This window comes from Oncorhynchus gorbuscha, linkage group LG11 (genome assembly GCF_021184085.1).
Source record: "Oncorhynchus gorbuscha isolate QuinsamMale2020 ecotype Even-year linkage group LG11, OgorEven_v1.0, whole genome shotgun sequence".
Lineage (NCBI taxonomy): Eukaryota > Metazoa > Chordata > Actinopteri > Salmoniformes > Salmonidae > Oncorhynchus > Oncorhynchus gorbuscha.
This window is the reverse complement of record NC_060183.1, coordinates 45,474,950-45,501,450: the sequence shown is the minus strand read 5'-3', so window position 1 is coordinate 45,501,450 and position 26,501 is coordinate 45,474,950. Positions and strand designations below refer to the sequence as shown.

The 26,501-nt window shown below is 43.6% G+C and overlaps 2 protein-coding genes and 3 non-coding genes across 6 annotated transcripts in view; all 5 read left to right on the top strand.

Moving 5' to 3' along the window:
- The window catches only part of LOC124048744 (malignant fibrous histiocytoma-amplified sequence 1 homolog), a 30,586-nt gene extending 24,472 nt beyond the window's left edge, over positions 1–6,114 (top strand). The window contains exons 2-3 of the mRNA XM_046369793.1: positions 4,354–4,696; positions 4,898–6,114. Of these exons, the coding sequence (XP_046225749.1) occupies positions 4,354–4,484 (131 nt within the window). The 3' untranslated portion in view covers positions 4,485–4,696; positions 4,898–6,114. The remainder of the gene's footprint in view (positions 1–4,353; positions 4,697–4,897) is intronic.
- Positions 6,115–11,381: 5,267 nt separating this feature from the next.
- On the top strand, positions 11,382–16,577 carry LOC124048742 (60S ribosomal protein L17-like). 2 transcript variants are annotated; one of them, XM_046369791.1, is made up of 7 exons: positions 11,382–11,444; positions 11,891–11,940; positions 12,186–12,226; positions 12,526–12,660; positions 13,109–13,207; positions 15,949–16,140; positions 16,499–16,577. In XM_046369791.1, exons 2-7 carry the CDS (start codon positions 11,901–11,903, stop codon positions 16,544–16,546), a joined length of 555 nt encoding a protein of 184 aa, XP_046225747.1. In that variant the 5' UTR covers positions 11,382–11,444; positions 11,891–11,900; the 3' UTR covers positions 16,547–16,577. The 2 variants fall into 2 exon arrangements, with proteins under 2 accessions (XP_046225747.1, XP_046225748.1); XM_046369792.1 differs by having other exon boundaries at positions 11,430–11,482.
- LOC123989640 lies at positions 12,037–12,106 on the top strand. The gene has a single exon (XR_006830596.1). It is a non-coding gene; the product is annotated as a small nucleolar RNA SNORD58 (small nucleolar RNA).
- Positions 12,926–12,995, top strand: LOC123989639. The gene has a single exon (XR_006830595.1). It is a non-coding gene; the product is annotated as a small nucleolar RNA SNORD58 (small nucleolar RNA).
- LOC123989638 lies at positions 16,350–16,419 on the top strand. The gene has a single exon (XR_006830594.1). It is a non-coding gene; the product is annotated as a small nucleolar RNA SNORD58 (small nucleolar RNA).
- Positions 16,578–26,501: the final 9,924 nt, after the last annotated feature.

Sequence of the window (26,501 nt, the reverse complement as noted above, 5' to 3'; positions counted from 1 at the left end):
ATCTTTGTGTGCACAACACACACACACACAGACATTAGTTATACATCTCGAGGGCTAGACCTGTGGGGCATGTTGTTTTGTGAAAGGGGCGGGTAGTGGCAGGCTGTAGGCTGATAGGAGGTTGGTAGTGTTGTTCTGTTACCCTTTGTGTGGATATGCTCCAAGAGCATAATAATGTAATGCTGTAGTAGACGGGTGGGGCTGGGACATGTGTAGATGCTATCACGAGGACCATCATCCTTGGGGTTGGGGATTAAACTGTGGAATTGGTTTCTAAAACCCCTTTTCTGTGACCTAAGCTGATTTCTAGTATTGAAAACAAATATGATCTTTTGTGCTTTGTCCAATCCCCCCTCTGCCCTGTTTACCCCTAAAGGTGATTATGAATATGGCTATGACATGCTTGCAGTGTTTGTCCTGTGTGTGTTCTTCTGTTTGGTATTCATTCCATGGCGGTTGTGTTAGCTCTGAATAGGCCAATGAGGGAAGAGTAGTTCTCCTCTTGACCCTTCATTAATATGGAGTAACCTAATGTAGCAGGCGTAAAAGAAATGCCCGAGCCAGGTCGTCAGAACCCGTATGCATCGGGTTTTCAGGCTTCACCTCTATTCTCCTTTCCCCCTGAACTGGGTGCTTCCAGTTTCTACCGACCCCCTGAGGGTGAGTGTGGATACTGGGCAGAAGGCCCGCCCTGTTTGCTTTAGGCCTGACCTGGGCACACTGCAAGCTTGGTCACGGCATTGGCTGTTACTCAGTCCGCCAGGGAAAGTTGCCTCTTCTCGGGGGCGTTGCCTTTGTTTCTGTTAGAACAGCTGTGAAAAACTCTGGCTTTTTATCGATCTCCTCAAACCCCAGTGTGAGTTCTCACCTACCAGTGTGGAGTGTGGCAGATGTGGAAAGAGGGAGGAACCCCTCCTTTTTGTTGTATAATGAATGATGTCACCTGATGAGTAAGAGGAAATTAGTGTGTAAGAAGACGATGATTGAAACTTGGGGAAATGTTGATGTGGTGACAGAATGGAGGAGGGACAAGGCCTGTGAAATCAGTCTTGATTGGATGCTGAGGGTCATTCCCTTTGCGGGGGATGGGGGCTGACTACAAGTGGCCCATCTGATTTTCCTACAGAAACATTGTGTACAGAGAAAGATGTATGAACGAGAAAGTAATTGAGTCCGACACCCTCCGAAACCAGGCCCTTTCATGTGTTCATATGCCCCTCCTCCACCCCTCTGAGTGTGTGTGTGTGTGTGTTATCGATCATTGTCAATAGCCTTCTTTGAAATGAACCCCCTTCTACGACCCCGCCAACCCCTCTTCGCCCCTCTCCCTCTCTTTTCAATGATGCCCAAAGCTGGGGAAAAAGGGGAAGTGGAAGCGAAGGACTGAGTCCATTGTGAAAAGACCAGACGTGGACATTCTCAGCTAGACTCCTCCTGTGTTTTTCCAAACACATCCAGCATCCTACTGGGACATTCTTGGAAACAGGAAAATATATAAATATATATTTTTTCTTTTCTTCTAGCAAGCCTGAAGAAATAGCAGTTTTCCTTTTATGGTGGTAGAGTTCAGTGGAGAGAAAAGGAGCAGAAATGGACAGCCTGGCAGAAGATCAAGCCTTGCAGAGCAGGGCAGCAGCACAGGAATGTACATGCTCATTATCCTACCTGCTTGCTGATGCAATTGTGAGGAGGGGGGAGTGGAGGTGGATGGCACATTCCAAGTCCTTGATGTCAGGACCAACAGAGTCCTCTGTCCATCTGCACACTGTGTAACTAGCCTTCACCCAGTGAGCAGTGAAGGAGGTGAGACTGGAGTGAGCGTTTCTTTTACTGTCCTCTGTCCATCTGCACACTGTGTAACTAGCCTTCACCCAGTGAGCAGTGAAGGAGGTGAGACTGGAGTGAGCGTTTCTTTTACTGTCCTCTGTCTGACTCTCTGACCCAGATGAGGGGAGCGGCAGAGATGACTAACTGGCTGTGTGATTCAGCACGTATGCTTCCTGTAACAGACTCCCCACTGTTTCCACACAGAGAGATCTGGTGCCGGCAACATTCTCAGGAATGAACCACTAATACATCACATGTCAGGACGTCCTGCATATAGCAACACTGTGATGTTATACACTCCGACTGTATTGCAGTGAACTGCAGCACTACAAGCACAATAGTGTAAAAATCACACCTTTTTAACCAGGACAAAAAATACCATGACCTTAACCCTTTTATTCCAGTCTGTCTGTTTCCAGTGCTAAACGACTCCAGCATGCTAGTTGGACCCCCTGCTTTGTCCTGGTGAGAAGAGAAAATCAATGGGTTAAGTGCTGCTAAGGACAGGCTATTAGATAGGCTACTGCCTTACACACCCAGAGGGAAGAAGGGGGCATTGAGATGAATCCTATACATTGTGTGGAGTGTAGGGAAGAAAATCTGTGTGAACTAAATTGTTTCAGGACTAAGACACGCTGAGAAATGAACAGTGCTTGAAATGATCAGACATACCAAAGACCAGAGCAAATATCAACCATGGTAACAAACTATATATTATTTTCCATATCCTTGGTAACAAACAAAAAAACATTACCTTTTGGATAAGGTTGCTATGGAGGTTTTAGTTTTACAGCATGGTGACAGTCATGGTCACACAGACACAGCCTCGGAGACCATACTGGAGCTGAACAGTGTTGATCCAGCGGGTCATGACGATATGAGGTGCAGATAGTAAAACCAGGTCAATCTTTTTCTGTAGCAGATAAGCCCAGATCAGACCCTGCCGGTGATGGGGCAGTACAATATTAGTGAGCTATCTAGGCAGTCTAACAAAGACAAACAAGAGGGGTGCATTATTATTTAACCAAGGAAAAGGATCATCGGGCCTAATCCATTCTTACAGCTAAACCATTCAAATCATGTGAGCTCTGAGCATGGTACACGTCAGTGAGTATAAATGATTCTGTCAAACTAGCATGCAACATCTCCCCCTACCCTAACATATTGATTGGGGTTGCCTTTATATCACACAACAGAGATTTTATAATAAAACCATTAATGATAGAGAATGTAGTGACATAGTATTACTGATGGGATTTAACCACTGTTTGTCTCATGGACTTCCAAGCACTATGTGAGTACATTATCCAGTTGGCTATAGTAGCAGTGCGTGGTCAGGCTGTCTGTGTACAGACAGAGCATGTACTAAACCCACTCACTGTCTGATGGGTGTAGTCTCGTGCTGCACTGCATTACTGTCAGAGGCAGCCAGCCAGGCAGGATGACCGTAATCTTATTTCGTGACGGATGATGTAACAACTCATTGTTTCTGCCTGCCTCAATCGGACTGATACCCCGCCATCATCACAAACAGACCTAGGCACAGCATCCCAACATGCCCTGTCAGTTGCGAACTGTCTGGCAGTGTTTGGAGGAACCCTGGCTGTGCCACACAGGACTTCTTTTAGAACCATTAAGGATGCAGCAGAGAATGAAGGAGACTTGGGATGTTTGTTTTTCCCTTTTTAGCTGCCTTTCTGATTCTGTTCGTGCTGCACCAGCTCTGTTTCCTGCTATTGTGTCTGAAAATGGAAAGAAGAGGTCTTTCAAAAATGTTCTGCATAGATCCCTCCACAAACCAACTAAGGCTTTAAGGGTAATAATTAAGGTTTAGTTTTCTAGAAGATGACGAGTAAATCGACTATCCTGGATAGAGAATGAAGTTCAGGCATGTTTTTCTGGACATTCGCGATCACACAACACAGTGGTTAAAAGGCCTGCAGATGGCCTGTTAGTGAGGCAAATGGGGCGTTTTTTGTTTCCCCCATAATTAGAAGGCCATAACATGTGACGTACAGCCTGTTCTGTGCTGATAGTCAGGAAATGGCCTTGGTTACAGAACATGTGGTGATAAACACCCATGCACGTTCACATGCACGTGCATATTCAAACAGACGCAGGCATCCACGCACAAGCTCTTTCTCTCACTAACACACATTCCCCAGCAAACTGCCAGTACCTTGTGATTTTGCTGACGAGGACACACCCTTTGAATATGAGGGGATCTGCAGCTATTAAACAAAGCCTGTTGGAGCCCTCCACTCCACAGAGGTCTCAAGGGAAATGAACATGCAGTTATTTTTCTCTGTAGCAGGCTCTGGCAATCAGTGGTAATGCAGTGAAATTGCCATCTAGTGGACAAATAGAGAACAATTTTGTTACAGCTCAAATCTTGGCAAAACATTGATTTTGGATCCTGTAGAAAATCCACTATATCCTGATATCATTGGATAAATAATCTCTGCTGGTTGGATAATTTGAGTATTATTTTTAAACTAACTCTCCCCCTGTCTTGCTCTTTCTTAGGTGAGCTTCTAAGCCAGCCGCGCCCTGAGGGGCTGACTGAGATAATCTGCCCAAAGAATGGTTTGGAGCGGGTTGACGTGGCGCTGGTTTACCCACCTACGCCCACTGTGGTCAGCCCCTGTCTCAAATGAGCCACGCGGCCTGGCATCTACTGTCCTGTCTGACTGTACCCTCACGCCCGACTCTCTAGCCAACACCTGCTGCACACCTGAGTCTGAACCCCACAACCCAGCTCTCCCTCTGAATCCCCTCAACCCACCCAGGCAGCAGCCAGACTGGACACATAGCCATGCAAGGTCACAGAGATATGCACCGTCAGCTGGATGCAGTAGAGCTGATAACTGTAAGTATCCTCCAGAAAGGGTCATAGGTTGGTAACTAGAGGGTTCGATGCTTAGAAGCTTCTATATACTGTGTAAATGGATCGACATCTAACCTGTAATTGAATATACCTGATAAAATTGATGATAGTGAAGCTGTACTACAAATGACAAAGTATAAAAGTAAGAGTATGTTATATTCTTTGTATTTTTTCTATTTGCAGGTTATCCAACTGTTCTTACACTGCCTCGCTATGATGACAAAGGCCATATTACAGGACTTTGGCTGAAAGCAAACCTTCACCGTGGTCGTTTTTTAAGACCCCATCAGCAAGCAGTGTCTTTTCCAACTCTCTTACTCCACGCTGCCCTCCAGATCTATGACAAACCTCTGCCTATAACCTAACCAGGATGAAACACAGGAAATCCACCATATCAACTATCAATTAAACAATCGAGAGATGAGTGGGCAAAGAGTTGGAGGGATTTCTCTCTTTACAACTTAGTGGCGTCATGAAATGTTGGAAACCTCTTGGCTGGACTGCTACCCCATTCTAATTTCCCGTAATGCTCATTTTTAATGCTCATTTTCCACGTGTCCACGTGTAAAGGCTGTGATTTGAAGAACATAGAAAAGAGAACCGACTGAACCTCCTACTTACTATATCAATCTATGACTGACAGTTGTGGGGTCTATCTGCCTGTCTGTTTCTATGTCTGTAAACCAAATACAGCCTTGTATAGCCAAACACATGAACACCACCTACTCTTAAAGAACACAACACACGTTACCCATGTACAGATCTTAACCTTTGCTTTGGCTTGCAAAGGGGCAGATGTATCATATGAAGTACATGCTGGAAGGACATATTATGTGAGGTCAGTGGACTGTGTTTATGCCAAGGAAATCCCACTTCAGCTGTACTTGTTTCTTTGTGGCATATCCTGACGATGGTGTGATGTATTTGTGATTTGCCATTTCAGCTTTAGCAAGAAAAGTACTCGGTTTCACTTTAGACTTGTTCAAAAATGATCATTGTATGTAAATAAAAGATGATCATGTCCTCTAAAGGAAACAGAAAAAGATGTCTGTGGGTATTGAGTCTGAAGTCTTCACAGCACCTTCTTTGGTCGTGTTGAAATAAATTCCGCTATTCCAAGATGGTCTTCACTGGTATGGGGGAGATACTGCAATATGTTTAAAACATGCAAGAAAAAAGTTTATAACTTTTGTATATAATATCTTTATTTTTGTATCTTGACTTAAGTTGTCACCACCCTCTTTCAACATTATTTGCAGTGCAACGTTGTGCATGGCCTCACTTAGCCATTGTGAGAGTGTAGGCTCCGCACACTTTTATAAGTAGCAGGTCAAACTTTCTCACAGCACAACGTAAAAAGCACCAAATACAAAATAAACCAACTACTGGTTTAAATATGACCACGTTGTCTTTTTCATTTGTCTTTCTCTACACACTAATACTGATTATACATCTTTATGGGAAAGATACTTTGATATTGGTCGCTGTGTTTAAATGACTTTACATAGAGTTATGACTGGCAGCAAACTGTCTCCCAGCACTGAATACCACGTTTGATAAAAGTCAGGAGTGTAGTCTCTGTATGCTCTCTCTTAGTAAAACTGCTCTAGCAGTAGAGCAAGGGCGCTTAGTTGCAACGCTGTGATAGTGGGTTCAGTTCCCAGGATGACCCAATATTTTCAAGTGTATGAGCACAACTACGTCGCTTTGAATAAAAGCATCTACTAAATGGCATATATTCTATTGAATGACCACTCTCATCTCCGCCAACTACACACTCCCAGTTTAAATAGCTGAGGTCACGTTCCTGACCTGGACTCCCAGTCCAAGCCAGAACGCAAGGATATTACACCGATTAGATAGACTAGAGTAAAAAAAAAAGATGACCTGCCATTTTTTTACCTCCTAATCTATAATCTAGATTAGATCTACTTAGAGAGGGCACCTCCACTGCAGACTGATCAGGTCAGAGATCAATAATGTTCGAGCCAGGGCAACAAGAGAAGAGGGGGTGAGATACAGGATATTGTGCTGCTAAGGTGAGGTATTCCACACAACATATGCGCTGAAATCATATAGGTGATCGAGACTAGAATCAAGGGGAAAAATATAACATGCTGCATAGACCATCTATTTTACAATCTGAATTTCACAGACTAGTTCACAGCACTTTCTGATGAAAAGGAGCTCTCTTGTAGATCAGTTACTTATGTCACAGTTGGTCCAATGTTGACTATTTGCCAAGGTAGCAGCACCACAAAATCAGAGACTCCTACAAGAAATTGAATGATTAGCCCCTCTAGTGATAAAACAGACCTCAGCAGCACACCTAATCATTTGAGGTGGAGATGAGAGGTCCCAAAAACTCAGTGGTGGAAAAGGTACCCAATTGTCATACTTGAGTAAAAGTAAAGATTCTTTAATAGAAAATTACTTGAGTAGAAGTCACCCAGTAAAATACTACTAATAAAAGTAAATAATTTTAAATTCCTTAAATTAAGCAAACCAGACAGCACAATGTTCTAGTTTTTTTTTACAGAAATCCAGGGGCACACTCCAAAATCAGGAAGCACTTGTATTTAGCAAGTCCACCAGATCAGAGGCATGTTCTCTTGATAAGTGCATTAATTGTACCATTTTCCTGCTAAGCATTTTTATGTTAACCTTTATTTAACTAGGCAAGTCAGTTAAGAACAAATTCTTATTTACAATGACGGCCTACCCCGGCCAAACTCAAACAATGCTGAGCCAATTGTACACCACCCTATGGGACTCCCAATCACAGCCAGATGTGATACAGCTTGGATTTGAACCAGGAACTGTAGTGGCACCTCCACTGCACCACTCAGGAACCTTAGCATTCAAAATGTAACAAGTACTTTTGAGTGTCAGGGAAAATGTATGGAGTAAAAAGTACTATTTTCTTTAGGAATGTAGTGAATTAAAAGTAAAAGTTCTCAAAAATATAAATAGTAAAGTAAAGTACAGACACCCCCAAAAAACTACTAAAATAGTACTTTGAAGTAGTTTTACTTAAGTACTTTACACCACTGAAAAAAAAACTCCAGTACAAGAACATGAGCTTGTATTAAATACATATAAAGGTAGTTAGAGAAATGTGTGGTTTATGAAAAACAGGGCATGTTGTCCCCCACGAATGATGCAGCCTCCCACCTTATAGCCCCGCCTTGTACCAATCAGTGGGATTTTGTAAATGCCAGATCTCTATGGCAAGATGCATCATTCACCCAAGTTTCGTCAAAATCCAGCTAGTGCTGTCTGAGATATCACATTATCACATGTGACTAACATACAAACGTACTAAAGAACGGAGACAGATGCACAGTTACCTCCCCAATTTCATTGTGGGGGTTAATCATTGAATTACTTACAGTATATGATCCCATCAAAATACTAGACTATTGGTCCCATCAGGCCTTTATGCTTATATTGATTTAGACAGGGGTTTTGAACTGCTTTGACTGAAAAACAAACCAAAATATATATTTTTAAAGGCAACAGTAAATCTGTCGTCCCCCCACGAGTGATGCAGCACCCCCTTTGGGCCAATCAGAGTAATTGTCTAAGTGATGGATCCCCTTGGCAAGACGCATCATTCACCCAAGTGTCATCAAAATCGGGCCAGTGGTGTTTGATATATCACATGGGATAGCTAGACTTGTATCCCTGAGAATGTGTGCCAAATTTCAGCATTCTGAGTCAAACAGATCAAGCGATATTAACATGTGCCCATTATAGCGCCACTGTGTGGTCGATATTAATGTTCTTTCATGTACTGAGTCTTGACAGTGTTTACAAGATGCGTACCAATTTTATTGACAATACGAATATCCTTGACTGATTTATATGCATTTATGTGCCTGACCACGGCAACTGGAATGTTTATTGGTCAATATGTTGTTTTAGGTACTAGCCTGTAAAATATTGCATTGAGAGATCTTTGTCCATAGATGCCACATATTCAAGTTTAGTGCAGATCGATTATTTCGTGCCAGAAGAGTAGCGTTTAAGTGTTTTTTACAAAATAAAAATCCACCATGGCGGACCTTATGGCTCACTGAGGCAAATTTGTTCCTTGTGAGGAGAGGGGGCTATGTATTGACTTTAGGTCAAACGGGGTGAGGGGTGTGACCTTTCAAATCATTTTAAATATCTTGTTATAGTACCACCATCTGGCCAATCAGTGTATTTTAGTAAATGCTGGATCTCTATGGCAAGACCCATCATTCACCCAAGTTTCGTCAAAATCTGGCCAGTGCAGTCTGAGATATCATGTATGACTAGTGTACAAACGCACTAACGGACGGAGACAGATGCACAGTCCCCTCCCCGATTTAATCGTGGGAGACAATAATATGTCTCTGTTGATGGTGGTACTGTACTTGAAATAATCAGAGAACATCATTTTCCTGCTCTTTGAGCCCATCTAGCCAGGGGGCGACTTAGTGATTTGGAGGGCTCAGGCAGAGGATTGAAAGTAAAGACGTAATTTAACTATAATAATGTATTACCTTTAAATGTGCCATGAACAGAACCAGTCATGATGTTTTCATCTGATTGTCAAACAAATCACTTAAAAAAGTAAGTTACCCTTGCACGTTCATCCAAAATAATTTCAGCATCCAAACAGTGCACTGTGCACTTGCCAACTTTCCTTGAATTCGCAAGTGACGGAAACTTTCTCACTGGAGAAAGCATCCGAGCGAGTGTAGCAGCACCCCTCTGTCTTACTATACAGTATGTAGCCCATGTATCTGAAGCTGTCTGGCCAGAAAGAGTATGAAATAACATTTTTTTGGCCAGACAACATCACGTAGCTACACATATTTTTTATTTGTACCTTTATTTAACTAGGCAAGTCAGTTAAGAACAAAAATTGACTTTCAATGACGGCCTAGGAACAGTAGGTTAACTGCCTGTTCAGGGGTAGGTAGAATGACAGATTTGTACCTTGTCAGATCAGGGATTTGAACTTGCAACCTTCTGGTTACTAGTCCAACACTCTAACCACTAGGCTACCCTGCCATCCTCTGCCTTGATGACAATGGCAGTATTATCAGCAGCACCTGTCTTTTTACTAAAGCAATGCGTATTGTATCCCCCTAGAGTCTAAGGGCCAAGGTCTGGGTTTTCTACTATTTTATTTGATCTTATTTAACCTTTATTTAACTAGGAAAGTCAGTTAAGAACAAATTCTTATTTACAATGACGGCCTACTAAAAGGCAAAAGGCCTCCTGCGGGGACGGGTCTGGGATTAAATTCTTTTAGAAATTCAATAAAAATATAGGACAAAGCACGACAAGAGACAACACAATATTACATAAAGAGAGACCTAAGACAACAACATAGCATTGCAGCAACACGTGGCAAGAACATGGTAGCAACACAACATGGCATGTAACATATGGAATTGTTTTAAGATTTTCATACCAAGGATAATTTAGCAATATTATATTTAGCAATTTAGCAATATATTTACCTGTAAATATAAAAAAATATATATTTTATGAAACATTTGGCCTTACCCCTTAGCACCTTGTCAGCTCAGGGGTTTCAACTTGCAACCTTCCAGCTACTAGTCCAATGCTTTAACCACTAGGCTACCCTGCCACCCCAGTAAATGTATATACTGTAATCTATACCAACTACTGCATCTTGCCTATGCTGTTCAGCCATCGCTCATCCACATATTTATATGTACATATTCTTATTCATTCCTTTACACTTGTATGTAAAAGGTAGTTGTTGTGCAATTGTTTGATTACTTGTTAGTTATTACTGCATGGTCAGAACTAGAAGCACAAGCATTTCCGTACACTTGCATTAACATCTGCTAACCATGTGTATGTGACCAATAACATTTGATTTGATTTGACGTGGAAATTCCCTATTCAACTCAAATCAAATCAAATCAAATGTATTTATATAGCCCTTCTTACATCAGCTGATATCTCAAAGTGCTGTACAGAAACCCAGCCTAAAACCCCAAACAATGTAGCATGGTGGCTAGGAAAAACTCCCTAGAAAGGCCAAAACCTAGGAAGAAACCCAGAGACGAACCAGGCTATGAGGGGTGGCCTGTCCTCTTCTGGCTGTGCCGGGTGGAGATTATAACAGAACATGGCCAAGATGTTCAAATGTTCATAAATGACCAGCATGGTCAAATAATAATAATCACAGTGGTTGTCGAGGGTGCAGCAAGTCAGCACCTCAGGAGTAAATGTTAGTTGGCTTTTCATAGCCGATCATTAAGAGTATCTCCAGAGAGTTGAAAACAGCAGGTCTGGGACAGGTAGCACGTCCAGTGAACAGGTCAGGGTTCCATAGCCGCAGACAGAACAGTTGAAACTATTCAATTCCATTCATTTTTCAGCCCGGTATTGGTTTACCTTCAGACGGGCCCCATGACCTTTTTTTGATGCCCAGATCATGAGGACCCTTGATGATGTGAGGCCTCTTCTGACAAATGTCCGCCAGTGCATCTAGTTCATAAACGTTTCACAGTTGTTCAAAATGAGAATGCAATATATTTGTAATACAAAAGGTGGCGGTAAACTATTTCTATTGGAATAAATGCCTGTCAGAAATTACACCAAAGAAGAACACCTAGTCTCGTTCAAAGATCTCTGAATATCTCGCGAGACGACATTTACGATTTCCACTCCCAGAATGCTTCTTTCTACCTCTTCCCTTCCGCGGCCTTAGAAAGTAAGTGAGTCGATACACATCTGCGGCCGAGAATCCATGTAATCGCTTTAATATCTATGGCATCCCGACTTTTAAACGTTCAATTTACATGTATTTGAACCACTACTTAGAAACGCCGGCGTCTAAGCGTGTATTGGTGGCTATTTTCACCAAAAGTCATATTTGTGATATGCTTGGCCCCCAGCCACTTTTGGCATTGCTAACGAAACCATGACCATGATGTCGTCCCCGGCCCTACGATTGAGTCTTGATGAAATACATAGTCCCAGTGATGTAGTCGTATGTGATTTGCTCGATGTCTTGGGTTGGTTTAATGTTTGCTAGCTATCAACTAACACGTAGCGCATCCTCCAAGGTGTCTGACTTGTTTCTCAGTCAAGCAACACACTAACACGTTCTCCGACTAGTTTTCGTTAGCTAGTTAACAACCCGTTTATCTTTTGCAGATCTCTGAAAATGGTCCGCTACTCGCTCGACCCCGAGAACCCGACTAAGTGTGAGTACCGGTGTGATTGTTGCCCTGGATTTATTCACTAGCTCGCTAATGCAAGTGAACTAGCTAAATTGGCTAGCTTATCAGACTTAACCATGGTTGTAATGATGACTTTCTTAGGACACCTTTAGATTACCCATGAAAATAAATATGAACGAGGCTGAGCAACCACACAAATGGTTTATTCACCATGTAAGGTTATTTCTGTCGTGTGACCTTACTGATCATTGCTGTGTTTTCTTCTGAAGCATGCAAGTCAAGGGGCTCAAATCTCCGGGTTCACTTCAAGGTAAGGTGTTCACTTTTCTGATTCACATGAGAAGTTGCCTTCAGACATTTTGTCTACTGTAGTTGTATCCGTGTGGGAGTTAGTTGCTGTTGGTTGATATGTATTGGTAGTCATAAATGTGTGCAGGCTGAAGGGTATGATGCTTTGCTATGATGACAACATTGGAGACCTTTGGAATCAAATGTGACAATATCTAACAAATAACTGAGCAATTTTGCATTCATGCCTATCAAGACAGTTATAACAATCTGTTATTGATATAGCTAGTTACTACAGTAATGCTTCTTGTTTCCCATCAGAACACCCGTGAGACAGCTCAGACCATCAAAGGCATGCACATCCGCAAGGCCACCAAGTACCTGAAGGATGTTACCATCAAGCACCAGTGTGTTCCCTTCCGTCGCTACAATGGGGGTGTCAGCAGGTGTGCCCAGGTAAACGCCAATCCAATGACATTTACTCTAGCCTCAATTTAAATCTGTATAGGGGACTTTGGTTGGTTATCTTCTGACAATGTTTACGCTTTATTATATTTCCTATGTAAGGTATTGGGATTAGCAGATATGAAAGGGATCCCAAAAAATTATAATAATACATTTGTTCAACATGGGCTTTGGAGAGGGGCACAAAATGACTTAAAATCTTCCTGGCTTATCAGACCTTGCACTTATGGTTTTAATGCGTGTCTGTATGAAATGGTTGCAATGATGACTTTCTTAGGACACCTTTGGATTAGCCATGAAAATAAATATGAACGAGGCTGAGCAACCACACATTTGCGCTTATGTCTACATACATTTTCCCTGATGTTGACCAGAAATGAGGGCACCTATTCTGGCCCAGTGTTGTATGCACACAACTGACCCAACTGTTCCTCTGCAGGCCAAGCAGTTTAACTGGACACAGGGCCGCTGGCCCAAGAAGAGTGCAGAGTTCCTTCTCCACATGCTGAAGAACGCTGAGAGCAATGCGGAGCTTAAGGTAATGTTGGTATTTTTGTTGGGCCTGCCTCTTATTGTGGCATGCCTGTAGTGGAGAGATTTGTGAAAAGTATGATGCTACCAAACTTGTTGGGGTTCAAACTGTGAAATGGGCACAATTCATGATTGCAACAATGACCATTTGGGACATCTTTGTATTAACCATGAAAAGGGACATCTAAGCCACCGTGATGCTTGTATGAACAATATAATTTAAAGCTGGAATCCTTCATCGAGAAGATTGTTTTGCTGCAGGATGGGCCTGAAATGTTAACCCTCTCAAATTCAAAGCGAGAGCTTTGAATGCATGGACTGACATCCATGATATAAGCATTGGTTTCAACCATGTTTTGAGGCTTTAGGTACAGCAGTTGAGTTAAGCTCATGGGGCATTTAGAAAATATTTTCTTCCCAAATCAATAAGTACATATTATTAATCCTAAAATTGATGTAGTAATTAAGGATTCTAGCTTTGCCATTTTCAACACTTGTGTGTAAAGAATTAGATTTGTGTGTTGATACGCCCCTAAATTGGAATGTAGTGGCTGTACAGTGACATGCGATACATGCCAGAGTCCTGGCTCTGCGCTTCACAGCGCTGAATGGGTTTTGACTGATGGCCGTTCTGAACTTGAGCACCACGAATGACAAGTTGCTCCATCCCACCCGCTGTTTGAGGAACTTTTGAAAATTTTGCTTGAACGAGGGAATTGCTGTAAACTAAGATGACTACATATTGAGGATTAAGATGAGATGTTGAGGATCATAATAAATACCGCTTTGATGTCTCAAGCCAAACAGATGTCCAGATGTGCACTTCACATGTCCAAATCATAAAACTTATGTCATATAGTGTCAATGTTTATGATTACTATTAGCTGTAAAGTTACAAAGATAACATGTCTTTGAACAGAATTAGCTTGTTTATTGAGAACAAAATTAGCTGCAGCACACACACCTGAATGCACTCATGACTCCTTTCTACTGTGCATTCGGGAAGTATTCAGGCCCCTTCACTTTTCCACATTTTCTTACGTTAAAACCCTTATTCTAAAATGGATGACCTTTTTTCCCCCTCATGAATCTACACATAATACCCCATAATGACAAAGCGAAAACAGGTTTTTAGCGCTCTGGTGATTCCTGTTTCCATTGATCATTCTCGATGTTTCTACAACTTGATTGGAGTCCACCTGTGATAAATTCAGTTGATTGGACATGATTTGGAAAAGCACACCTGTCTATACAAGGTCCCACAGTTGAGGATTGTGTCGAGGCACAGATCTTGGGAAGGGTACCAAAATATTTCTGCAGCATTGAAGGTCTCCAAGAACAGTGGCCTACATCATTCGTAAATGGAAGAAGTTTGTAACCACCAATACTCTTCTTAGAGCTGTCCAATCGGAGGGGAAGGGAGCTGACCAAGAACCCGATGGTCACTGACAGAGCTCCAGAGTTCCTCTGTGGAGATGGGAGGACCTTCCAGGAGGACAACCATTTCTGCAGCACTCCACCAATCAAACCTTTATGGTAGACTGGCCAGACCAAAATTGATCTCTTTGGCCTGAATGCCAAGCGTCACGTCTGGAGGAAACCAGGCGCCGCTCATCACCCGGCCAGTTCTATCTCTACGGTGAAGCATGGTCACAGCATCATGTTGTGGGGATGTTTTTCAGTGGCAAGGACTTGGAGACCAGTCAGGATTGTGGGGCAAGATGAACGGAGCAAAGTGCATAGAGATCCCTGATGAAAACCTGCTCCAGAGCACTCAGACTGGGGTAAAGGTTCACCTTCCAACAGGACAATCCCCTAAGCACACAGCCAAGACAATGCAGGAATGGCTTCGGGACAAGTCTCTCGAGGTCCTTGAGTGGCCCAGCCAGAAACCGGACTTGAACCTGACCGAACATCTCTGGAGAGACCTGAAAAAAGCTGTGCAGCAACACTCCACATCCGACCTGACAGCTTGAGAGAAGAATGGGAGAAACTCCCAAATACATATGTGCCACTCTTGTAGCGTCATACCCAAGAAGGCTCGAGGCTGTAATTGCTGCCAAAGGTACTTCAGCAAAGTACTGAGTGAAGGGTCTGACTACTAATTTAAATGTGATATTTCAGTTTTATTTTTAATTTGTTTGCAAAAATGCCACCTGTTTTTGCTTTGTCATTATGGGGTATTGTGTGTCAATTGAGGGGGTGCAATTGAATCAATTTTAGAATACGGCTGTAATGTAACACATTTGGAACTCGTGAAGGGGTCTCAATACTTTCCAAATTCGCTTTATGCCCACCAATTACGATGTTTCTCTGAATTACCTTGTGAAAGGTTAACACCCAAAATGTTATTTTATTACTTAGCTAGTCATGTTGGCAATGGAACACGCTTTCAAATCATGCCCACCTGACCCAGATTGGGACTTAAAATAGACCGTTGTTGTGTTCTAAAAGAAACCACTACAAGTGTGCCTGCTCTAGTTCAACGGCACAGCTAGGATAGCTCAAAGTACTTCATAAGCTAGGTTCCTATCTAATTGGCGACATAATTTTATGCAAATATTCTCAAATCTTTACTTTGCATGTACTTTTCGTATTTATTTTGTAAGAAACATTGTAATTTAGCTCTATACTTATAGGCCAATTCCCACAAGTGTCAAAGTTAAGTACTGTATCCCACAGACAACTGGCCATGTATGTGGATTATTTGACTTGCTAACCAGTTTAATCTGTGCTCTATTCTGACAGGGTCTGGATGTAGACTCCCTGGTGATCGAGCACATCCAGGTCAACAAGGCCCCCAAGATGCGCAGACGCACATACCGTGCCCACGGTCGTATCAACCCATACATGAGCTCACCTTGCCACATTGAGATGATCCTCACAGAGAAGGAGCAGATCGTTCCCAAACCAGAGGAGGAAGTCGCTACTAAGAAAAAGGTACGCATGCCAACGCATTTTGCAGAAGACTGCTTGGTATCTTCCTGAAAATATGCACTCGTCCCCATATTTCCAATGTAAAAGCAGTGTGATTAGAAGGTATAAACTCTTGAATAAGAGCTCTGTAGACTGGAACGAAAGAGTTTACTATCCTTCTGCAATACTCGTCAAATCTTATCAGACCTTTCACATAAGTGTGTTTGAAATGGTTGCAATGATGACTTTCTTAGGACACCTTTGGATTACCCATGAAAATAAATATGAATGGGGCTGAGCAACCACCTCTACGTCATTCAGTCCCCATGAGGGTATTATCAGAATCAGTATGGTGGCCTAATACAATTTCTTTGTCCTGCAGGTTTCTCAGAAGAAGCTGAAGAAGCAGAAACTCATGGCACGGGAGTAATGTAAATTAAATGGAACCATTCTTACCAAAATGGAATGTCTCTGTCTTTTCATGCTTCTTCATAAGTATTATGAAATCCCTACACCTCATGTAAAGTTGGCTTTAATCCATCTAAAGGCTCCGGGTTTGATACGAACCAAATAGATAGGATACATGATTCATGACTAAGGGCAATGCTGTTAAAACGTTGCAGGTGAGACAGGTTATTTGGGTTACTTACTGAAATGACACGTGCCAAACTAATCATATTCTGGCTTAAAGATATCTATTATTCACATCAGTATGGACATTGTAAAATCAAGCTGTTGGCACTTGTGACTCCAATGCTGTCTTTCATATGAGGGGCAAAGGGATGTATGTAAAAATGGAAGTGTTAGGCCACAATGTGCTATGAGGATTACATTTCAGATTAGTGCACATGACATTTCAACCTCATTTTCATTATTTCTAGAACATCAGTGGGAAGGTGTTTATTTTAAATGGGGAAAAACGTGTTAAACATTTCTACTCAACGCCGTCAAAAGTTTAAACATTTGAACCTCTGTGATCTCCAGCCGCCCCCCGCTGGATGGTCTTATATGGGCAGAAAGCTTAAATTCTTGTTAGTCCAACTGCACTGTCCAATTTACAGTAGCTAGTACAGTGAAAAAATACCATGCTATTGTTTGTGGAGAGTGCACAACTTTTATTACGACAACTGGTTTGATGCATTCGCCTCTGAAGGTAAATAATGTACTCAAGTCATCTTGCTCTGATTTGTCATCCTGAGGGTACCAGAGATAAAATGTAGCACAGTTTTGTTTGATAAAATCCATTTTATATTAAAATGTAGGAACTGGGTTCCACAGTTTCAACCCATGCTGTGTCTGCCCCCCAGCTAAGTATCCATCATTTATGACATTACTGAGAGTATAAACTTAAATGTATTATCATATTTGTATGTTCTCAAGTTTTGTACTTAAATGTATCAATTGACCAATTTGGCACATTTGGGCAGACTTGATACATTTTGAACAGTAGTGTAATGGTTCATTAGATTAGTCTAAAACTTTGCAAATACAGTGCTGTCGTCTAGTGGCCAAAATCTAAATTGTGCCTGGCATTTGCATTTCAAAGATGGAACAACAAATAGAAAATGCATGTTTTTTTGTTTTATCTTATACCAGGTCCAATGTGTGTTCTCCTACATTCATTTCATATTTCCACAAACTTAAGTGTTTCATTTCAAATGCTATCAAGAATATGCATATCCTTGCTTCAGGTTCTGAGCTACAGGCAGTTCGATTTTGGTTTGTAATTTTAGGTGAGAATTGAGGGGGGAAATGATTTTAAAATACTGATTCAAGGTGATGTGGGGTGTGAGGAAATACCCTCCCTTGGTCTAAAGTTGTTGCATGAAAATGTACTTTTAATCCTACCCTGTGATGTCAGACAAGCATTGTTGAAGGACCTAATCCTTTTTAACCACAGATCATAGAAAAGCTCTGTTCACGTAGATACTGGTTTGGTGCTGGAGTTGATGATTGAGGTCATTGGCAGAATTGGCCTTTAATCCATTGATTTGGAAATTAGTCTACACCAATGATTTATTTAAATGAACAAAAATAAACGACACAAAGTGTTGATCTCATTTTCATGAGCTGAAACAAAAGATCCCAGGGATGTTCCATATGCACAAAGCTTATTTCTGTCATTTGTTAGTGAGTATTTCTCCTTTGCAAGATAAACCATCCACTTGACAGGTGTGGCATATAAAGAAGCTGATTAAACAGCATGATCATTACACAGTGCACCTTGTGCTGGGGACAATTAAAAGCCACTCTAAAGTGGAATACTGCCAAAGATGTCTCAAGTTTTGAGGGAGTGTGCAATTGCCATGCCGATATCAGGAATGTCCAACGGAGCTGTTGCCAGAGAATGTAATGTTAATTTATTTACCATAAGCTGCCTCCAATGTCCTTTTAGAGAATTTGGCAGTACATCCAACCGGCTTTGCAACCGCAGACCACTTGTAACCACTTAAGCCCAGGACCTCCACATACGGCTTCACCTGCAGGGTCGTTGGGGGAAGGGGGGTGCTAAGGAGTATTTCTGTCGTAATAACCTTTTTTGGGGGAAAACGTATTCTGATTGGCTGCCCTGTCATGGGAAATCTATAGATCAGGGCCTAATGAATTTGGTGGTGGCTGCATCATGCTGTGGGGATGTTTTTCAGGGACCGGGAGACGAGTCAGGATTGAGGGAAAGATGGAGGGAGCAAAGTACAGAGAGATCCTTGATAAAAAGTTGCTCCAGAGTGCTCAGGACCTTCAACTGGGGGTGAAGGTTCACCTTCCAACAGGACAACAACCCTAAGCACACAGCCAAGACAACACAGGAGTGGCTTCCGGACAAGTCTCTGAATTTGGAACAAGTCAAGGGGTCAGAGTACATTCCGAATGCTATATATACACTGCTCAAAAAATTAAGGGAACACTTAAACAACACAATGTAACTCCAAGTCAATCACACTTCTGTGAAATCAAACTGACCACTTAGGAAGCAACACTGATTTACAATACATTTCACATGCTGTTGTGCAAATGGAATAGACAACAGGTGAAATTATAGGTAATTAGCAAGACACCCCCAATAAAGTAGTGGTTCTGCAGGTGGCAACCACAGACCACTTCTCAGTTCCTATGCTTCCTGGCTGATGTTTTGGTCACTTTTGAATGCAGGCGGTGCTTTCACTCTAGTGGTAGCATTAGACGGAGTCTACAACCCACACAAATGGCTCAGGTAGTGCAGCTCATCCAGGATGGAACATCAATGCGAACTGTGAAGAATGTTTGCTGTGTCCCAGCGCATGGAGGCGCTACCAGGAGACAGGCCAGTACATCAGGAGACGTGGAGGAGGCCATAGGAGGGCAACAACCCAGCAGCAGGACCGCTACCTCCGCCTTTGTGCAAGGAGGAGCAGGAGGAGCACTACCAGAGCCCTGCAAAATGACCTCCAGCAGGCCACAAATGTGCATGTGTCTCCTCAAACGGTCAGAAACAGACTCCATGAGGGTGGTATGAGGAACCTACGTCCACAGGTGGGGGTTGTGCCTGAGAACACCAAGATTGGCAAATTCGCCACTGGCGCCCTGTGCTCTTCACAGATGAAAGCAGGTTCACACTGAGCACATGTGACAGAAGTTACAGAGTCTGGAGACACCGTGGAGAACGTTCTGCTGCCTGCAACATTTTCCAGCATGACCGTTTTGGCTGTGGGTCAGTCATGGTGTGGGGTGACATTTCTTTGGGGGGCCGCACAGTCCTCCATGTGCTCGCCAGAGGTAGCCTGACTGCCATTAGGTACTGAGATGAGATCCTCAGACCTCTTGTGAGACCATATGCTGGTGCGGTTGGCCCTGGGTTCCTCCTAATACAAGACAATGCTCGACCTCATGTGACTGGAGTGTGTCAGCAGTTCCTGCAAGAGGAAGGCATTGATGCTATGGACTGGCCCGCCTGTTCTCCAGACCTGAATCTAATTGAGCACATCTGGGACATCATGTCTCGCTCTATCCACCAACGCCACGTTGCACCACAGACTGTCCAGGAGTTGGCGGATGCTTTAGTCCAGGTCTGGGAGGAGATCCCTCAGGAACCATTGATCTACGAGAATCTTAATCTGCTAACAACTTTTTTTGTGAATTCTGACATTTATGTAAAAAAATGTAAAAGCACAAAGGCTTCATAATTCATAAAGGTTGTAACTGACTGCTATTATCTTATAGAACAATCTTATTTTCTGCATTTATTCCAAACCCTATTCTTTCCCCATTCATTTTTTCCCATAGGGATGGATTCACGAACCAGAGGTAACTAATTTCTGGGTTTTTGAACTACAAACTGAAGAGCTCTATAAGGCTGACAGGTGGCGTCAAAGCCTCTTTGGTCAATAGAGCCCCACTGTGGAGGCGTCATAATATCCATAAAACCTAGCGGTCAACCAACAGGGAAATGGTTCCAATTGTTTTTCCACCATTCATTTTTCCCATAGGGAATTTTAGAAACACAAAATAAGGTATGTGTTTCATGTAGGCTTACCCTGGAGTTGCATTTTGATTACCATGTAAATCTCTCTCGGACAAGGTAACTCAGTATATTCGGCTCTATTTTCTCTGATTCTAAAATGCTAATTAGCATCAAAGTAGACATCATGCAAGACTACAAATCTCTGCAAACTCGCATGTAATCTCTAGCTGACACCTTTGATAACAGGTATTGTGTCATTTAAAACTAGCACAAGACAGTTCACAGAATTGTCAATTTAAAGAAATGAAGCCAATTTATTCATTACTAAATGTAGCTAACATTAGATAGTTAATCCAGAGATTCCTATACTTGCCTCGATTTAGCAGTCTAGTCCAGATCATCATTACATTTATAGATCTTTATGATAGCCACATTAGCATCTAATTAGCATTTCATTTTTGGGGGGTAAATACAGATGTTTTGATAGCTGTGTAATTCTCTCTTGGATAAGGTGAGTTTTAACAATATATTTGCCTCAATTTACTCTCAAATTCAAAATGCTTATTAGAAATAGAGAAGACCTCAGCAAGACTATACATTCCTACAGGAAGCTCCTGCACGTCATCTCTAGCCGACACTGTCAGCTACCATTCGCCAGTTCAATCAGAGAGACCTGTGCTCAATCCACGATGGATCCATGTGCTGTATTGAAATGAATTGAATAAAGTGTTGAACTTCTTCCATTCCCTGCTCTCTTATAGCATCAGCAATCCAGGGTTTACATCAGAGATCTATATATGATGACGAGATGCTCATGTCTCTGCCCTAACAATGGGAGACGTCTGAGAAGGCAGGCGACAAGCGCAGTGAAACCTCTCGCTTCGCCTCTTCCTCTCCGTTTATATACATCGTTGGTCTACACTGGGATAAAATCTCAACTTGGTTGCGCCCATGTCCAGATTTCTGATCCCTACACTGGATGTAGGCTTCAATACAGGTTTATCATGGCAGAATGGTTACCTTTATTTATTCAGAGAATAAAGGCACTTGAAAGAGTCACATCACATGAGTAACATCTGCCCATGAGTAAATAGGTCTAAATCATTTCTGCATTTTGTCTACAATTAGTTTTCAACTTCTCATGAATCTGTCTATCTGTTAACTGGCATCTGTAAAATGGTATAGAATCAGCTTGATCCGCTCTGTCAAATGCGCTGAGACCTTTTTTTTAAAGGAAAATGAGAATTAAAAACAGGTTCAGTCGTGATCTTGCAGAGTTACTCCACCTCAAGAATTGCATTTGGCAAAAGGCTTGGCACACGCATACTCAGGCTGACTGGCTATAGTTCAGACAAATGAGAAATAAGTGCACTCAGGCTATCCGGAAGGCCAAAATGAGTTACTTTAGGAGCAGTTCTCTCTCTGTGGGTCTAACCCCAAGACGTTCAGGAAAACGGTTAAAGACCAGGAGAATAAACCCTCCTCACAGCTGCCCATGTTCCTTAATGTTGATGATGTGGTTGTTACTGACAAGAAGCACATGGCTGAGCTCTTTAATCACCACTTCATTAAGTCAGGATTACTATTTGACTCAGCCATGCCTCCTTGCCTGTCCAACATTTCCACATCTCCCACCCCTTCTATTGCGACTATCCCCGATGCTTCTCCCTCTTTTTCCACTGTCCCACTACAAAGTTTCTCCCTGCAGGCAGTTACTGAGCGAGGTGCTAAAGGAGCTCCTTAAACTTGACCCCAGAAAAACATCTGGGTCAGATGGTTTAGACCCTTTCTCCCGTAAGGTTGCTGCTCATATCATTACCAAGCCTATCTCCAACCTTTTTAACCTGTCTCTCTTTACTTGGGAGGTTCCCATTGCTTGGAAGGCAGCCACAGTTTTTCCTTTATTTAAAGGGGGAGATCAAGCTGATCCTAATTGTTATAAGCCTATTTCTATTTTGCCCTGTTTATCAAAAGTGTTGGAAAACTTGTCAATAATCAACTGACTGGCTTTCTTGATGTCTATAGTATTCTCTTGGGTATGCAATTTGGTTTCCGCTCAGGAATGTGTCACTGCAACCTTAAAGGTCCTCAGTGATGCCACCATTGCCCTCGATTCTAAGCAATATTGTGCTGCTATTTTTATTGACTTTGCCAAAGCTTTTGATACGGTAGACCATTCCATTCTTGTGGGCCGGCTAAGGAGTATTGGTGTCTCTGAGGGGTCTTTGGCCTGGTTTGCTAACAACCTCTCTCAAAGAGTGCAGTATATAAAGTCAGAAAAACTGCTGTCTCAGCCACTGCCTATCACCAAGGGAGTACACCCAAGGCTCGATCCTAGGCCTCACGCTCTTCTCAATTTCCATCAACAACATAGCTCAGGCAGTAGGAAGCTCTCTCATCCATTTATATGCAGATGATACAGCCTCATACTCAGCTGGCCCCTCCCCGGATTTTGTGTTAAATGCTCTACAACAAAGCTTTCTTAGTGTCCAACAAGCTTTCTCTGCCCTTAACCTTGTTACATTTACATTTACATTACATTTAAGTCATTTAGCAGACGCTCTTATCCAGAGCGACTTACAAATTGGTGCATTCACCTTATGACATCCAGTGGAACAGTCACTTTACAATAGTGCATCTAAATCTTAAAGGGGGGGGGGGGGTGAGAAGGATTACTTATCCTATCCTAGGTATTCCTTAAAGAGGTGGGGTTTCAGGTGTCTCCGGAAGGTGGTGATTGACTCCGCTGTCCTGGCGTTGTGAGGAAGTTTGTTCCACCATTGGGGGGGCCAGAGCAGCGAACAGTTTTGACTGGGCTGAGCGGGAACTGTACTTCCTCAGTGGTAGGGAGGCGAGCAGGCCAGAGGTGGATGAACGCAGTGCCCTTGATTGGGTATAGGGCCTGATCAGAGCCTGGAGGTACTGAGGTGCCGTTCCCCTCACAGCTCCGTAGGCAAGCACCATGGTCTTGTAGCGGATGCGAGCTTCAACTGGAAGCCAGTGGAGAGAGCGGAGGAGCGGGGTGACGTGAGAGAACTTGGGAAGGTTGAACACCAGACGGGCTGCGGCGTTCTGGATGAGTTGTAGGGGTTTAATGGCACAGGCAGGGAGCCCAGCCAACAGCGAGTTGCAGTAATCCAGACGGGAGATGACAAGTGCCTGGATTAGGACCTGCGCCGCTTCCTGTGTGAGGCAGGGTCGTACTCTGCGGATGTTGTAGAGCATGAACCTACAGGAACGGGCCACCGCCTTGATGTTAGTTGAGAACGACAGGGTGTTGTCCAGGATCACGCCAAGGTTCTTAGCGCTCTGGGAGGAGGACACAATGGAGTTGTCAACCGTGATGGCGAGATCATGGAACGGGCAGTCCTTCCCCGGGAGGAAGAACAGCTCCGTCTTGCCGAGGTTCAGCTTGAGGTGGTGATCCGTCATCCACACTGATATGTCTGCCAGACATACAGAGATGCGATTCGCCACCTGGTCATCAGAAGGGGGAAAGGAGAAGATTAATTGTGTGTCGTCTGCATAGCAATGATAGGAGAGACCATGTGAGGTTATGACAGAGCCAAGTGACTTGGTGTATAGCGAGAATAGGAGAGGGCCTAGAACAGAGCCCTGGGGGACACCAGTGGTGAGAGCGGGTGGTGAGGAGACAGATTCTCGCCACGCCACCTGGTAGGAGCGACCTGTCAGGTAGGACGCAATCCAAGCGTGGGCCGCGCCGGAGATGCCCAACTCGGAGAGGGTGGAGAGGAGGATCTGATGGTTCACAGTATCGAAGGCAGCCGATAGGTCTAGAAGGATGAGAGCAGAGGAGAGAGAGTTAGCTTTAGCAGTGCGGAGCGCCTCCGTGATACAGAGAAGAGCAGTCTCAGTTGAATGACTAGTCTTGAAACCTGACTGATTTGGATCAAGAAGGTCATTCTGAGAGAGATAGCGGGAGAGCTGGCCAAGGACGGCACGTTCAAGAGTTTTGGAGAGAAAATAAAGAAGGGATACTGGTCTGTAGTTGTTGACATCGGAGGGATCGAGTGTAGGTTTTTTCAGAAGGGGTGCAACTCTCGCTCTCTTGAAGACGGAAGGGACGTAGCCAGCGGTCAGGGATGAGTTGATGAGCGAGGTGAGGTAAGGGAGAAGGTCTCCGGAAATGGTCTGGAGAAGAGAGGAGGGGATAGGGTCAAGCGGGCAGGTTGTTGGGCGGCCGGCCGTCACAAGACGCAAGATTTCATCTGGAGAGAGAGGGGAGAAAGAGGTCAGAGCACAGGGTAGGGCAGTGTGAGCAGAACCAGCAGTGTCGTTTGACTTAGCAAACGAGGATCGGATGTCGTCGACCTTCTTTTCAAAATGGTTGACGAAGTCATCTGCAGAGAGGGAGGAGGGGGGGGGGATTCAGGAGGGAGGAGAAGGTGGCAAAGAGCTTCCTAGGGTTAGAGGCAGAAGCTTGGAATTTAGAGTGGTAGAAAGTGGCTTTAGCAGCAGAGACAGAAGAGGAAAATGTAGAGAGGAGGGAGCGAAAGGATGCCAGGTCCGCAGGGAGGCGAGTTTTCCTCCATTTCCGCTCGGCTGCCCGGAGCCCTGTTCTGTGAGCTCGCAATGAGTCGTCGAGCCACGGAGCGGGAGGGGAGGACCGAGCCGGCCTGGAGGATAGGGGGCATAGAGAGTCAAAGGATGCAGAAAGGGAGGGGAGGAGGGTTGAGGAGGCAGAATCAGGAGATAGGTTGGAGAAGGTTTGAGCAGAGGGAAGAGATGATAGGATGGAAGAGGAGAGAGTAGCGGGGAGAGAGAGCGAAGGTTGGGACGGCGCGATACCATCCGAGTAGGGGCAGTGTGGGAAGTGTTGGATGAGAGCGAGAGGGAAAAGGATACAAGGTAGTGGTCGGAGACTTGGAGGGGAGTTGCAATGAGGTTAGTGGAAGAAGAGCATCTAGTAAAGATGAGGTCGAGCGTATTGCCTGCCTTGTGAGTAGGGGGGGAAGGTGAGAGGGTGAGGTCGAAAGAGGAGAGGAGTGGAAAGAAGGAGGCAGAGAGGAATGAGTCAAAGGTAGACGTGGGGAGGTTAAAGTCGCCCAGAACTGTGAGAGGTGAGCCGTCCTCAGGAAAGGAGCTTATCACCTCCAAAACAAAGGTCATGTGGTTTGCTAAGAATGATGCCCCTTGTTTCACAGGTGTTATTACTACCTCTGAGGGTTTAGAGCTTGAGGTAGTCACCTCATACAAGTACATGGGAGTATGGCTAGACGTTACACTGTCCTCCTCTCAGCACATATAAAGCTGCAGGCTAAAGTTAAATCTAGACTTGGTTTCCCCTATTGTAATCGCTCCTCTTTCACCTCAGCTGCCAAACTAACCCTGATTCAGATGACCATCCTACCTATGCTAGATTATGGAGACATAATTTATAGATCGGCAAGTTAAGGGTGCTCTCGAGCGGCTAGGTGTTATAGGACACATCACTGCACTCTATACTCCTCTGTAAACTGGTAATCTCTTTGTACCTGTCGCAAGACCCACTGGTTGATGCTCATTTATAAAACCCTCTAAGGCCTCACTCCCCTATATCTGAGATATTTACAGCAGCCCTGATCCTTCACATACAACACCCGTTCTGCCAGTCACATTCTGTGAAAGGTCCCCAAAGCACACACATCCCTGGGTCGCTCGTCTTTTCAGTTCGCTGCAGATAGCGACTGGAACAAGCTGCAACAAACACTCAAACCGGACTGTTTTATCTCAATCTCTTAATTCAAAGACTCAATCATGGACACTCTTACTGACAGTTGTGGCTGCTTTGTGTGATGTATTGTTGTCTCTACCTTCTTGCCCTTTGTGCTGTTCTCTGTGCCCAATAATGTTTGTACCATGTTTTGTGCTGCTACCATGTTGTGTTGCTACCATATTGTTGTTATGTTGTGTTGCTACCATGCTGTGTTGTCATGTGTTGCTAACT